This window comes from Sceloporus occidentalis, unplaced genomic scaffold, assembly GCF_023333645.1.
Source record: "Sceloporus occidentalis isolate IW3139 unplaced genomic scaffold, rSceOcc1.0.p SCAF_7, whole genome shotgun sequence".
Lineage (NCBI taxonomy): Eukaryota > Metazoa > Chordata > Lepidosauria > Squamata > Phrynosomatidae > Sceloporus > Sceloporus occidentalis.
In genome coordinates, this window is record NW_028316987.1 from 58,654,948 (window position 1) to 58,670,993 (window position 16,046).

A 16,046-nucleotide genomic window follows, 5' to 3' on the forward strand; every position below is an offset into this window, starting at 1 on the left:
CATTATACTCTATCTTTGGGCTCTGTACACAGATCCTACTGTTCCTGCCTGCCTAACTGATTGACAACATTTTTAACCCACCTCTTTCTTCTATTTTGTTCTTAATAAAACTGAGCCATCTTTTGAAGCATTTCCTTTTCCCCCCTAAACTTTTCTGTTTTACAACATTCCTTTTTGATTTAGGGTTACACTTCCGTGTTTTTGTCATAAATTCTTCCAGAACATGGCCCCATAGCCCAAAAAACCCCACAAAAAACTATGGCCAAAATGCTTGAAGGCTGCCATCTTGTGGACACACGTTCATATTACTATTTAGGACAAAATCAGGGACCTGCCTGAGCATCTTCCTATGCCAGCTGGATATATCCAAGGAGTTCAAACTGATGCAGACTAATTTTAAAAGACTAAGACGAGGGGCATTGTAAGGGTGTGATTGAAGGTGATAACTAACTTCTGAAATCCCTCTTTTTTGCACCACATATTCAAGTAACTCACTTTTTAAACAGACATTCCCAACCTTTGAACAAATGCAATTAGTAAGAATACTAAGGCTTATCTTTTCTATGCAAGGAAAGCATACTTAAAATAGATGCAACTCTTCATTTTGTCACAACCTAACCATTTATTTTAAATGTCTTGCTCCAAGAAGAAGGCTTATAATAGTTATCCTCGTAATACATCTTCCACATATATTAAGATGTCACAGGATTCTGTTGCTTTCACTGCAAGAGAATAGCATGGCTACCTATCTCTTTTTTTAAAATAAATATTTATTGAATAAATTTACATAACATTAAAACATTCACAAACATTACCAACATTAAATACATTCAAACACACATTCATTCATAGCATCTTAAGTCTTCTCCAAAATTTTAAACCATACTCATCCTTTATACCTTCTTTATACCTCTCCTGAGAGTACTCTATAGCTTGTGTGTATTCACAGGCACAAAATAAACCTATGTATTCAGCTTTAAAACCCTTAGGCCTTCCAGATATTGATCACCTGCCACTTTCATCATCCTCTACCATTAGCAAGGAGTAGGGGCTGATAGGGACTGAAAGAAAACAGCATATGAAAGGGCACAGCTTCCCCAGGACAGCTATATCAACACTGGTACTTCTCAGCTATGTTTATGTGGGAAACTGACATTTTTTCCCTAACATGCTATGGACTGGTATTGTATCCATTTGCTACCACTGTTTCTTTCTTTTCTGGAAATTCCCCCGGGATTGGCAGTTAATGGTTTTCAGACTGTCATCACTCCAGAGTACCACAACTTTGATAAACACTGATCTAAGTGATGAGCCAGCCATTTGGATAAGGAGAGGCACCAAAACAGAATTCTCTTGGTACTTTCCAGGGACCCTTCCAAAACTCACTGAAGAAATAATCCAGCATGAGACCGCTTTAACTGCCCTGGTTTAGTGCTAGGGAATCCTGGGAATTGGAGTTTATTGTGGCACCAGAGCTCTCTGACAGAGAAGGCTAAATGTCTCACAAAACTACACTTCCCAGAATTCCTTAGCATTCAGTCAAGGCAGTTAAAGTAGTCTCAGAATGGATTATTTCTGTGGTGTGTTTTGGATCCATGGCAAAAGGCAATCAGCAGAAGTAAAGATGTGTAAGCATGGCCATATGACAGGTTACTTCTCACAGTATACCACTTCCAGCATAAAATTGTGTTCTAGCATATGGAGACTGATGGAGAAAAACGAAACTAGGACTTTTTCACACTACACTATTAAAGCACTATGATTGTACTTTAACTACCATGGCAACATTCTATGGAATTCTCAGGTTTTTAATTCGTCTCTGATTGAGAATGCTAAATGCCCCTCCCTAAACTGCTAACACCAGGAATCCATAGGATGGAACCATGCCAGTTAAACTGAAATTGTAGCGCTATGTGCAGTGTGAAAATGTCCCTATACACTGATAAAAGCATGTAACACTATTGCCAACCTGCAGTACTTCCAAGCGTTTTGAAAGAGGCAAATCATTCACTTCTAGGATAAATTCTTCCATAGCTGAGTACAAATTCTTTTGTACTTCGTTTCTGTGAAGAATCAAGCACTGAATATCATCCTGTAAATAAGAAAAGGACAGATCAGGAAGGCACATCTGAAATGTTCTCATCTCTGATCTACAACAGAGTACAAGTGACAAGTGGGACAGCTCTGCAGAGTAAAACAAAAAATAGCAAATCAACTTCCACAGTATAATCCACACAGCAGGGAAACCCACAACATCAATACAGTTTTCTTCTTAATGTTTTAACCTTTATATGATGCATAAAACTTGGAAATGTTCCTTCTTCCGATTGCATCTCCATGTGATGCGTAGCTTTGATAAAGTTCATCTTTTGGACTACAGCTCCCAGAATTTACCCATCAGTGTAGCCATGTGGCACAGATTGCAGAGAGGGAGGGACATGAGGGCTTCTGTGTCCCCACTCCACCCCAGGCTAGGCTGGGGAGCTGAGACCTTCCTGAAATGATCAGGCGCCAAGGATAAGGACCACCAAGACTCCTGTGTAATTCAGCCCCCTGGGGAATTAACAATCACAAGTGTCCAAGTTTGTAAAGTATCTTTGCATTCACTTAATAGGGTCTTAGTTATTTTCCCCTTTATGTCTCTTGAAGCATAAGGCTGTGGTGTCAGTTCTGCTTCCTGCTTTGGGAGTTAGAGGCTGTTATCTTCCACTGACACATCAGTCTCCTGCTTTGGGAATTAAGAGGAAGAATCCCTGGATCCCTCCTGGATCCCACTCATAAAGCTGAAGGCTGCCATCTCCCCTTCTATCAACAGGCTTCTGCTTCAGGAGTAATGACGAAGAAGAATCCCCGGACTCTCCCTGCACCCCACTCATGATACTGGAGTGTCCTGTGTGAATGGGAGACAGCAGCCTCCTGCTTCAGGAGTTAGGGTGACAAAGACATTGTTTAGGAGTTGCTTATCTCACAACTCACAAAATTCAGTGCAGGCAAGAGGCTCCTTGGTCACTGCTCAGACAGCTATTCAGCTGCTGCTTCCAAAGTGCCCAGATGTCTCAGAGATGTGCCTTCCTCACAGTTTCAAGTGCTCCCCCCACAAAGAAAAATCCTCGTTTCTTCTGCAACCACTATTGCTAGCAATGGCAATTAAACTGGTGTCAAACTGAATTATTTCTGCAGTGCGGATGCAGTTTATGTTGGGCCCAAAGTCTGTGGGGATGGAAAAGCTGCAACATCTTTTTCCAGTAACAGGCAATAAACTCCAGCAATTCCCCTTACTCAGCTACAGACCTAACTTAATTGAAACACACATTATTAGATGCATCAAAGATCAAGCTAAATGTCCAAAAGGATCTTTTCAAACTATAGACATAAAAAAACCTTGTGAGGAAAAAGGCAAGGTATTCTATATTCTACACACCACATCTTTGCAAAGGCGAATTTCCTCTTGAGCTGAGTTATAGTCTATCCAAATCTTCTCCAACTTTTCCAAAGAACAAGGAGCAGCAAGACATCCTTCTTTCACCACCTTTACAGCTTCTGAAAAGTCTTCTCCAAAATGAGTACCCATACTGCTTTTCCTTTATAAAAAGATAATTTAAAATAAGGAGAGGAGGATGTTAAATGACATATAAACAGTTTTACAACAATGTTTTTTTTTAATTGGCCAATAAAAAAAATACATCTATGCCACAAAAAGGGATATGAAAATCATAGAAAAATACTTATGCTTTTACCAAATAAGAATGCCAATTATTTCAATTACTCTCTTTGTAGTACAGGTTGAGTATCCCTTATCTGGAATTCTGAAATCCAAAATATTCCAAAATCCAAAACTGTCCTCATGTGTGGCTGAGACAGTGACACGTTTACTTTCTGATGGTTCAGTGTACACAAACTTTTTTTGTGCACAAAATTATTAAAAATACTATGCATAAAATTACCTTCAGGATACATTTATAAGGTGCATAAAACACATAAATGAATTTCATATTTAGACCTGGGCCCCACCTCCAAGCTCTCTCATTATGTATGAGATCATTCCAAAATCTGAAAAAAAATCCAAAACACTTCTGGCCCCAAGCATTTCAGATATGGGAGACCCAACCTGTATCGAAATTTACTGACATATTTGTATCTGGCATAGATTACAAAGGGCTGATACAATACTTGAATACTTTCATTAAATATAAACCTAAGCAACAATCTGTATTTTTTAATGTCCAAATCAATAATATGGAAATAAGTGAAAGCATAATTCACTGTTTTCATTAAAAAGCTACTGAATCAGTTCAGTGGCCTCACGCCTCATGGTTCTGATTTATAGAAGGTAATTCTATGATCCTTTTAAATATCACCAAACACACAATGGGATAAAATAAAAGCCATTACTATTACCTAGTTGTAAGAAATGTTCTGCATGCAAAACTATGAATTCTAACTGCTGGTATCATCAGCATCATAATTCTACACTCTTCACATGCACTGAATTGAATCTAAGTGTTGCTGGCAAGGAAGAAATGTGCAGCCATATTTGCTTGGATCTTCATATTGTTTTGGGGCAATAGCTACAAAAACAAGTGTCAGCATTTATATTGTATTCATTCTGTTTTGTTTTCTAAGTAGTTTCTTCACCTGTAGGTGAAGGGTGGCATGCTTGGAAGGCTGGGAAACATATCATTTCTGCTTCTCTGGCGGGCTATAGTGTGTCCTTGTAGCCACTGCTGTGGGGATCCATTAGAGATACTGGGTCCCAGTTACCTTTCAGACTGCTCTGGGGTTTCAGAGAGAGAGAGACCACCACCAGGATTTTACAGCCCCACAAAGGGTCTTTTTTACAGCATTTAAGAACAATAACAAAGGGGAGAAAATGCCATGGCCTTTGGAGGGTAGGTGGGGATCTCAAAGGGCTGCCACTGCCTACAGGGCACATGACTCCTATTCATGACATGCTGCCAAGAACTAGCAGCTGCTGCCCTCCCTGTGCCTCTGACATTAACAAATAAACCCAGGATACAACTTGCTAGGAAAATATTTCAGATAGATCTGAATTGTGAACCCAAAATCATAGATACACACACAGTAACAAAGATCAGCTCCACTCCCTAAATCAAAAAGCCGTTAGAATATTTTATTCCCACCCAAGATTTCCCGCTCAAAACATTTTCTCAAAACATTTTGGGAAATACATCGTATTCATCATTATCAGTTTAACCACCTTCAAATACCTTAGGACAGTAAACATTCTCTTCTCTCAGGCTGTTATTATCTTGTTAACATAACTCAATTTGCACCTGGCTATTCTCAAACAATGGCGGGTTACAGACTGCCCGTTTGGGGCGGGCTGCACTTGCTCCTTTCCCCAGTGTATCGGGGCCTCAGCTGCCACACCGGCAGCCTCTGAGGCCCCGATCCGCCGCTTTCCAGGCTGTGGGGAAGTGGCAAAAGGTTGCTTCCCCGCAGCCTGAAAAGGGGTGTGCTTGGGGCTTCAAGCCCCAAGGACACCCCGCGGCGGCGGGGAGGAGGAGAAAGGGGCTGCTTGGCCCCTTTCTCCCTTGCTTTGCTGAGCGCAGCCGTCTGAAGGCTGCGCCCAGCGACGCAAAGCGGTGCTGCAAACCAGGAAGGAGCTCTGAAACGGAGCTCCTTCCTGGTCTGCGCAAAGGGCGCACTAAGCGCCCTGGCTCGGACCGACGACATCACGTCCGCGCCACCCCGTATAGAGGCGATGCGGTCGTGACATCATCATGGCAGCCCCCATGTGGAAGGGGAGCCGCCATTTTGTACGGACTCAGTCCGTACTAGGGTTAGGGGGGTGCGGAAGCACCGCACCTTCCTAACCCTAGTACAGACTGACTCCATACTTTCATGGCGGTTTATAACCCGCCAATGAAAAGGATTTGACTCTTTGAGTTTTACCCAAGCACTAAATTTGAACACACTAATAATACTGTAATTTTTAAAACACATTTATGAAACTCAACAGTTACTTAAAAATATTCCATTTACATTTCTAACCTCTCTATTATCAACTTTATATAGCCTTAGCACATCACCATTTCTCTAATTCTTGTAATTCTCTAATTACTTGTTTAGACACCTAGGAACACAAATCTCCAATCACAATCAATCAAATCAGAACTAACAATGTTTTCAAATTTAACAGTCTTATGAACAACTTAACCAAACAATATAATAAACTGATAAGGAAACATATAGCTATATAATGCAAACCTAGTAACATGCTTTTGAAAAGCATGGTTACAGAATCTGGTAAAACTGTTTTCCCAGGACTCCCCCTACAATCCATCTTCAGCTCAGCATCCACTGCCCCCTTATTTACTGATACATTGCCATAACTGCAAATCCCATAATACTAACTGAATTCCCAATTCTAAATTAACCAGTCTAAATGTAACTTTTATAAAAGACTGAACTTAAACATGACAATTAGAAACAAATTCTTGACAGGATTAATTTGATCTAATTAAATCCCTACACTTATAGACTGGTTTCAGGTTTGAATTAATTTCCTCTCATACACCCCTTCCTTTCTCTCCTTACAGTGATGTAGCCCCATCTTTCCTCTCTCACAGGACAGTCTTGTCAGTGACTTTGGTTGACACTTCCAAACACTATTTTCCAAGACAGACTAACAAAGTTATCCAGCCTTCATGTTACAGTTACAAAAGCAGAATTTACATAATGAGTAATTAGTAATTCAACATTTTTCCTTTTAATTTCAAAATAGTCTCTGGAATCATCCTCTCTCTTTTTTTTCCCTTCTAAACTAAACACATGGGGTGAGGAAAAAATATTTAGTCTTCTTCTGTACTGTTCTGAAGAAGTGACAGATGTTACTATTGAAATAGAAATATTTGTACTTTTCAGTTTGAAGGGAGCCCTCTTTTCTTAATCCAGTGGTACTTGAGGAAGCAAGCACTCAATCTGAGCAAATTAGACTGGAAATTTTTTTCACTGTTCACTGCCTATAAAGAAGAGGCTCCTCTAATGATCTACCCTTTACCACATTCTTTTCGTGGAAAGCAGGGCAAAAAGCAGGTATAACTGTGTCTCCCCAGGCCACTATTATTTTTCCTACAATTGTTGTGTTACTCTACTGTTTTAAACCATCTTGCACTGTGCTATGGAGCCTTTATCAGCCGCTGATTGACACGGCCAGGAAGGAATTTTACTTAAAATCAAAACTGGATTCACTAGTCCCAGAATCTCATACATCCCCACTGCAATCTTCTAGAGCACCTACGTTCTTCTTTCTACCCTGGAAGCAGCTCTATCTCCAGCCTGGAAAATGACTTTTAAAAAGAATAGAACAGAATGATATGTTGAAGCCACCCATAACTGAGCAGTAATAGTATAGTGCTCTGATTTCAGAAATCACCATCCTTCCAGTGCTCAGTTCTGTATGGCTTCAGCAAGTCATGGTAATGATTCTTCTTAGAAGGAACTTTCCACACTCTTTTTCCTCCACTGCAATAGCTGCAACAGATTATACCTATTTTCAGGTCAGAAGGCATGATCCTTAGTTGAGAGGTGATTGTGGGTTGCTCCTCCAACCCACACATTAAATAGTGGCCTCCTTAAGAGCTCTTAAAAGACAAAATAATTTTTTTTACCAAGCAATTTTAGATCAAGGTTTAGAGTTTTGTCTCTTTAAAAAAATGAGCTAATGTGAATCACCACACTAGGAACCCCTTGCTGGAAAAATAGTTCAGTTTAATAGCATTCACAACATACCTTGCTTCCTTCAATTTCTCAAACCTGGCAGCCAAATTTTTCACTGTAGTTCCTACATATGTAGGCAGAACGTTTTCTAGGTAAGCTAGGTTTTCCTTGTAAGCTTTCTTCTCTTCCTGCAATGGATAAGAATAAAAGTCTCTGTCTGCTAATATTAGAGTTTCTGTTAACCACTGAAGCAAAGCTAAAGATGCCATCTTGAAAATACCCATACATACATTTGGACCTAAGAGAATGTGATAGAGGAAAAACTGACTTTCGGTACATATTACAAACAGTTATACTGATGCATGTCCAAGGAACTCAGAATTACCAGCACTAGATTTGAACCAGACAGACAGACAATTAGGACAAACCTGCCTAAACCACAGCTTGTTGTTAATGCATTTCTATCCTCTCTCTCACTCTCACACTAGCTTCATTCCTCTGTAGAATGAGGGAGAACATTACAAAAAAGGTACTAAATTGCCACCATGTAGACCAGCTGTGTTGGCCCACAGGTCTGCAAGGCAGTTTTGCTCCTCTTTAAGCAGGCTAATCTAAACAGGTACCCTTCAGATGTGCTGGACCAGCTTCCATCACTCCCAGATGCCATGTCCAATGGCCATGTTTACTGGCAGTAACAGGAGCAAAACATCTAGAGGGTATATGGTTGGAGAAGGTTGCCCATAGGGTTTTTTTCCCTTCCAGTCAGTCAGAGACCCCTGGAATTGTCTCAAGCAGCTGCCTTTACCACTTATTTCATCTAGCCAATCCCACACTTGGCTGAAGGCAGTAATTGAGTAAGAGAAATCATACAGATCATTCACTATCATCTTTAACAGGAAGGAAGAAAGAGAACTTCTGCACACTAATTCCATCAGGAATAGGAGACACCATGTCACTAATGAAAGTGTTTGTGTGTGTGTGCCTTCAAGTCACCTGTCACCTCATGTGATTCCATGAATTTCATTGAGTTTTCTGAGGCAAAGAATACTCAGAGGTAGTATTGCCAGTTCCTTCCTCTGAAATATAAACTACTGCATCTAGTATTCACTGGTGGTCTGTCATCCAAGTACTAACCAGGGCTGATCCTGCTTAACTTCCAAGATCAGACAGGATCTGGCACCTTTAGGTACTTAGGCAGGCTCATTAGTCTACCAGTTAAATAACTTTTGCAGCCCTGTACCTCTAAATCATGAGTAAGCTTCTGAATCTTTGACTCCAGCTCTTCACGCTGATGGAGAAAATTTTTGTTTTCCTCTTTGAAGGCCTCTTTCTCCTCTTTTAGCTTTTCATTCCCCTTTTTTAGCTTTTCATTCTCCTCTTTTAGCTTTTCATTCTCCTCTATCATTTTCTGATTTTGTTTGATTTTGTCCAGGCTAATGTTTGACACTCTTCTTAAATCACAACCCACCATTTTCTCCCGGCTGAAAAACAAAGGCAAGATTCACCAATAAATTTTAACAGTAGGTTTAAAATTATTATCTGTCCAAGACCACTCAGATGGGTTACAATTGGCTTTTAACTGTAAATCATCATGCACTTCACAGAACTGAGGTCGGACTGTACATCCAGTAGATTCAAACAGTAAAGACTTTCCTACACAATACAACTTTGAGCTTGAGGAACTGCAGTTTTGCATACAAACGTGAAGATGGCTTCAGTCCCTTTTCCTATGTGCCATCACCTTACATTTATGTGAACCCTCAGACGTATAGCCCCATCAGTAGCAGCCTAAATCCCAAGAGAAAGTTGCTGTGTTCCACGGTTTAAGGAACAACACAAATTAGAAGAATCATGTTAAACAAATCCACATTTCTGATTCAATCGACTGTTGCTGTGATATCAATGGTAGGGTGTAAGAATTTGATACCATAGTATTTTAAACTACCACGCACCACCTCCACCACTACTATCCTAGGAGGACAGTATGTAGTTGTTTAAGGAGGCACATGAGAGGGCATACTTCCTCTGATGGCCATCCTTCAATCTTGTGGCATCTTAAGGCCAACTACATCTGGGAGCTAGTCTAAGGGAAGCAAGTGGCCTTACACTGAGGGATACTCTTCAACTTGGGAAACTATACGTAGGGGTGAAGTAGTCAGTAAAGTGGGCTCACACTATGGCTTACAAGCACTATAAGTAGCAAGTATTGGGTCTCTGTGGGAAAGAATTCTTTTTGTTTTGGACTTCATCTTCAGATGGGAGCACACCTGGAGGCAGGCTAAGTTACAAAAAGCAATAGCAATTAATGGACTGAATATAACTGTTAGATTCAACTAGAGGGGGTCCAGAGAACCAGTGGAACTTACCTGAGTGTTGACTTACCAAGTAAACCATTCATTCAACGAATCTTGCCTAGCTGGAGGTAACAAATGGATTTAGCCCAACTATAGCCTAGCATAGCATAGGAAAAGACTTCACATCAAGATCTAATGAAAGATGGAACACTAGGACACACCAGAACAACCAATTTTCAGTGCCAGGCTTCATTATATGAAGAAACAAATAATAAAGTGCTTTCTGACTTATGCACAGGAGCTAATCACCACCCCAACATATAAGGCAAGTGTGGCACTTCAGAGGTCTTTTGAGGGAAACTCACACAAGGCTATGCTGGCTATGCTGGCTTGAATAGGTGGAAGTTACAGTCCAAACAAAAGCATCGAGCATTGTAGACTCCTGATATAGGGAGATTAAAGAAGAACATCCTACAATTTGGTCAGGATTTCACAGTAGGTCAATCCCACCACGCCATAAAGGCATCCATCATATAGAATGCGCACTCCTCAGAAAATATTTTTTGCCTGTTTCCCACTTACTTCATCAATGGCACACGGTGTGAAGTATTGTTTTCATTCCTTCCACTTGGAGACACAGCACGATCACTAATGCCTCCTATTACATTCCTGTTGGCTGAGAGTCCACTTCTGGCTGCCCACATCAAAGCTGGAGTACTGGCATTCATCTTGGCCTGGTACAAAGAAGAACCATTTTCTGCATCACTGTTTGGGGGAAATATGTACCTATCAGCAAATCCTTTCTTAGCCATTTCTTCCCCAACATCCAATAAGCCACACTCTGCCTGGACCACAAGGGCACCATCTTGAGAAGTGGACTTATATCTTATCTTCATCTCTTTTTCAAAAATCAAGCTGTTCAGAAAACTCCGGCCCTGTAAAATAAGTTGTAAAAGCATTAGAAGATTGTTCCAAGAATAATACTGATTCCAGATACAAAAGCTAAATAAAGTCACCTCTCCTTTTTTGCGGGGATCCATTCCAATCTTCCTGTGAAAAAGGAAACTCTTCTATATTCAAGCCCCATTGGTTTGAATGATGGTGTGCGCCTGTGCCCCATTTCCCCCCCTTGAAATCAAGGTAATTTTCTTCTTCCTGGTTTCAAATATAAACATCTACACTCTCCCTCCAATAATGGCAATTGCTTGATCATGCAATTGCCACATATGTGAGATGTCTCACTTACCTTGTCAAACTGATTTAAATCTTGTTTCACAGAAATCTGTAATCCCCATAATCTGTACTTCGTTGCCAAACTAGGAAACTGCAAGTCTGCTGGAATCTCGACTATTTCTGATCGACTGAGAAGCTCAGAGTTTCCATAGTCAATATATAATACCTGGCACTGTAACAATAAAAAGTAAAAACCAATGGCCTACTGAAATTATATGCTAGTGAAATCCAATGTCTACACAAAAGTAAATCCCACTGAGTTGAATAGGACACTCCCAAGTAAGAACTATAGTAAGGATTAGGAAAGTACATCCTGTCATGAATGATCTGTTAATATAAAGACACCATCCTGACATCTAATGATATAAAGCAAGACATATAAGAATATATGTACATATCTGTGTGTGCCTACATCTGCTCTTTATCTACTTGAGAATCTCTTTGCCAAAAAAAAAAAAAAAAAAAAACAGACAGAAATCAGTAACTGCCAGGCTTGATGTTTTGAGAAATGGGGGTATGCATATGAATTAATTTTGTGAAGGTTTTTTTCACATCCCAATTCCATTTTTTTTTTGTGTGTGAAACACCTCTGAATAAGTTTGTACATTCTTTTTCAATATTTGGTTGGTCTCAATACACATATCACCCAACTTTAAGAGGGTTTTTTGCTTCTTCATGAACCAACACAACTATCTTTTCCTTTTTAGTAAAAATAATGTATCTGTGCTCAAACCCAGCCATTAAAGCCAAAAGTAATCTGTCAAAGGGGTAGATGCTAATTCTGTGTTTTTATTTACAGGGTCTGCACTCTATTTATTCAAATTCAGATAGTAAGTTTAAAAATACAGTGCTGCAACAAGGACAAAGCAAATTGAAAACATCAGCATGAATGACATTATCAACTATGATTTCAAATTAAAAGCTCTGCAACTTCCAAAGAGAAATGTTTAAAAAAATAAACCTTATCAGTCCCTTTTATACAGATTATATTTCTACAGTTATAAAGAAAATCAAGCCACATAGCTTTTCATTCAGAAGGTGTTTCTTGCCTTTTCATCATTGATAATCTGCAGTACTTTACATCTATACCAGCATTTATCTTCAGAAAAGCATCCTCCATAGATCTGCAGATCAAAATAAATTCAGGTCATTTTAGAAATCTGCAAGTATTTTTTTAATGAATCTATTTCCCCCAAGTTTATAATTTAGTGATTTATAAAACTCTCTATACCTGGAAGTCAACCTATCTACATCCTATTTCTTATACAAGCATAAAGCCACTGTTTAAAGCAGAGATTCATTTTTGAACAGCTCTATTTGTGTAAAATTATGCAGCTGACTCATGAGAAAGTTGCATCTACACACTGCTAGTAAAGTTTACATGAGGTAAAAGAAAGATGGAGTCACGGGATGAAAAAAGAAGGTTCACTGATTTAGAACAAAACACCCACAGGTCAGTTTTCAAATAGCTTTCCCCTGAAGATAGCCATACAATTTTTGCTTGGACAAAATTCACTGGGCTATCTTTTGGAATAAACCTATTTTTATATCCTGAGATGCTGTCTCTCCTTTACCTCAGGGTTTACTGAATGTTTCCAGTTTCATCTGCATTTGACAGAGTACATCTATGTACATTATGTAAGAGCAATCTGATATTGTGTTCCAAAAAAAGAAGAGGCTACTATCATAACAGAACAAGTAAAAAAAAATCACATTCAAAAATGTGAACATCAACCAAGAATGCCTACTATTTATCTTGGGAATAATTTAATTGGCCAGGGCTAGAAAACATCTTGACCAAAATTTTCAACATCCCTTGACTATGCTGGCTAAGGCTGATGGAAGTTGCAGTGCAGAATCATCTGAAGGGCTCTATGTTCTCCAGGTAACACAATATGGTCTTTGTTTTTCCATTTTCCAATGTCTTAGTGTGGTACCTAAAGAATCTTACAAGGAATCTGAAACATCCATGGGGGATTCACACCTATGTTTCTTGAATGGTTTTTTTCTCCCTCATATCAGGTAGAAAGCCACTCATGAAAATCAAAGAAGAGATGTGCAAGGCAAGAAAGAATTCCTCTCCTATGCCCGAAATTTTTCCACCATAAACTGGAGATGTGAGGAAATTCCAAGGGCATATCTCCTATGAAATACTTCCTGCATTTTCTATGAAATGTTTTCCTTTAGACTGAATTGGACACTTGGAATTTTCATGTGTCAAGAGAGACATTATGAAGAATTAAACATAACACAATCTACACTTCATCAGATAATGTAATTCCAGTTTGGAATAAAAAGTGGCTTACTCAGCCCTGTCTCTGACATATTTTGGAGATTCTAGAAGCAAGCATCCTACATCTCTTGTCCTTCTAACCTAGTCCTATGTTCCAACAATGGGCAGAAACTACCACATCTATCTGTAACATTTAAGGAGGTAGGCTCTATAAATTTTGCAAATACACCTACTGTATATACTCACGTATAAGTCTAGAAATTTTAGTCAAAAAAACTGACCAAAAAAACCCTGAGTCAACTTAGCCATAGGTCACTATAAGTACTATACTTTAATATTCTTTTTAAAAGGAACCATTTCTTGGCAAAAGGCAAGAGTGTAATCTGTCCTGGAAGCATTGAACCCCCTCCCCAATCTCTCTCATCCATGTAGTATGAGCACAAACAGGAATTTTGTAAATTTTTTGGCATCGTTTTCCATCGCTTTATTCATTAGATCCTTTGTTATATGCCCCTAAGTTTTTCCTTCAACCTATCCAGGGGTCATATCAAAATCCATAATTTTGGCCCCAAAACTTGCTCTTGATTTATACATGAGACCAACTATAGTCAAGTATATACAGTAATTGTACAATATGAAGTGCTACTTTATAAAGAATACATCTTATTAAGTAAGTTAAAATATTTCAGTTCCTCTCCCCAACTTTTATAGTCCCAACAGGGGTTGAAATGCTTTCTCTGTACCTTTGAAATCTTGTTCCCACAGCACAGTACTTACTCAAATTCTGAAGTATGCAAAGCTGTTACTTATGAAGATGCCTTTTGTGTGTTAAGTTATAACCTTCATATGAACAGTGTGCAAAAAAGAAAAAAATACAGCTCTTTCTCATAAAACAGGAGGTGAATTCTAATCCTCAAATGCTTCTATCAGTAAATGTACAGCACCAACAAGTTTTTCCAGATGTAACAGTGACTTCCTAAAAAATTCAATGTTCTCTGCCTAAGAAAGAGGCAATTCACTTTGCACAGGACAGGGCCAACTTAGATCTCAAAGAATGTTACTTTTCTGTTGCTAATGAAGTTGAAATGAAAGGGAGTGGCCCGTGCCTGCATTGATAATAATGAAATATTTATTTGTATCCAGCCTCTCCCGTTTGAGGATCGAGGCAGGTAACAGCATTGATATCCTTATAGGCCATCTTAACTGAGAACAGAAATAATATCTGAGACAAAATGCAGGCCTGTGACTCTAACACTGTCACTTTTTTTTCTCCTGTATGATTTTTAACATCTTTGCATGATGAAGAAGCCAGTGAAGCTTCAAAAGTTTGTATGATGTATTTTCTGCATTTTGGTTGACCAACAAGGGTCTCACTCTTTTGTGGATTTTGAATTCTGTTGTATTTTGCTGCATGGCCAACTGGGCTACCCCTTAATATGATCACTTTCTGAAAGCCGCAATTTCAAAGGCTGTTAGCTCAGGATGATTTATTGTACTTGTTCCTCAAAGAACATTTTATGCATTGTTTTTCTTTCAGTGTCAGATCTGAGATATTCACCCACTGAGATTATATGATATTCAAACAATACAACACAAGAGCTGGATGTGTACATATAGCCTTACTATCCTTTCTGTTCCCTTGCTCTATGACGAGAGCCGTTTCAGATACAGCAGCAGCAGTAGCCATAGCTATCTTTGGTACTTTCATTTCCATGCTCAGCGAGCATCCCTAAACATAGCAAGAATAGTTTTCCGATCAAAGAAGGTAGAAAGACAAATGCAGGGCTATGGCCACTTCTTTGTGAGTTGTGCCCAAGCCCAATGGAATGTCATATTTGCCTCAGGAAGCACACCATACTATCTGCCATTCTGAAAGCTGAAGTACCAGATAGGGTTTTCATATGGAAGAAATCAAAGTGTCAAATCTGGCAATTAATCAAGTTCAAAAATTCAGTTGCTAAAACTCAGGTCCAAAACACACTGCAGAAATAATCAGTTTGAGACCACTTTAACTGCCCTGGCTCAGTGCTACGGAATCATGGGAACTGTAGTTAATTGTGGCACCAGAGCTCTCTGACACAGGAGGATAAATGTCTCAGAAAACTACAGTTCCCAGAATTTCCTAGTATTGAGCCAGGAAAGTTAAAGCGATCTCAAACTGGATTATTTTTGCAGTGTGTTTTGGATCTCAGTAAACCTTTATACAGTAACTATAGTTCCACACCAGAGACTCTAAACAGCAAGCATTAGTAATCCCTAATGAAACTACATATAATTTTAAAATCTGAGCAGGCTCATTATTCATTTGTTGCCAACTCAAAACAATCTGAGTTTCCCACATCACCCCTCTGTGTTCTTTAATCAGTTATTTCCTAGCTGGATGACCTTGGTGTTTCAGCCCAAGCCAGCCTCTGCTACTTTATCATACCAGCTGTGCGATAACCATTTTCTTACAGTAACTGCTTCACTGCATTACCCATTATGTTATTTCCTTCCACCCAGTGAAAATCATGGCACTAAGATGTAAAACACTGCAGCACCTGACCAAACACACACACACACACAATTTAATTCAAATAAACTTTCAAAATTTGCACTCTAAG

At 39.2% G+C, this 16,046-nt stretch overlaps 1 protein-coding gene across 4 annotated transcripts in view; it reads right to left on the reverse strand.

Moving 5' to 3' along the window:
- STK31 (serine/threonine kinase 31) overlaps positions 1-16,046 on the reverse strand; it is a 63,845-nt gene that overhangs the window by 38,785 nt on the left and 9,014 nt on the right. For all 4 annotated transcript variants that reach the window (XM_089533072.1, XM_089533070.1, XM_089533071.1 and 1 more), the window contains exons 6-12: positions 12,260-12,334; positions 11,224-11,382; positions 10,560-10,912; positions 8,924-9,164; positions 7,756-7,871; positions 3,422-3,581; positions 1,970-2,092 (exon numbers count right to left, since the gene is read on the reverse strand). In XM_089533072.1, the coding sequence (XP_089389198.1) occupies positions 1,970-2,092; positions 3,422-3,581; positions 7,756-7,871; positions 8,924-9,164; positions 10,560-10,912; positions 11,224-11,382; positions 12,260-12,334 (1,227 nt within the window). The remainder of the gene's footprint in view (positions 1-1,969; positions 2,093-3,421; positions 3,582-7,755; positions 7,872-8,923; positions 9,165-10,559; positions 10,913-11,223; positions 11,383-12,259; positions 12,335-16,046) is intronic.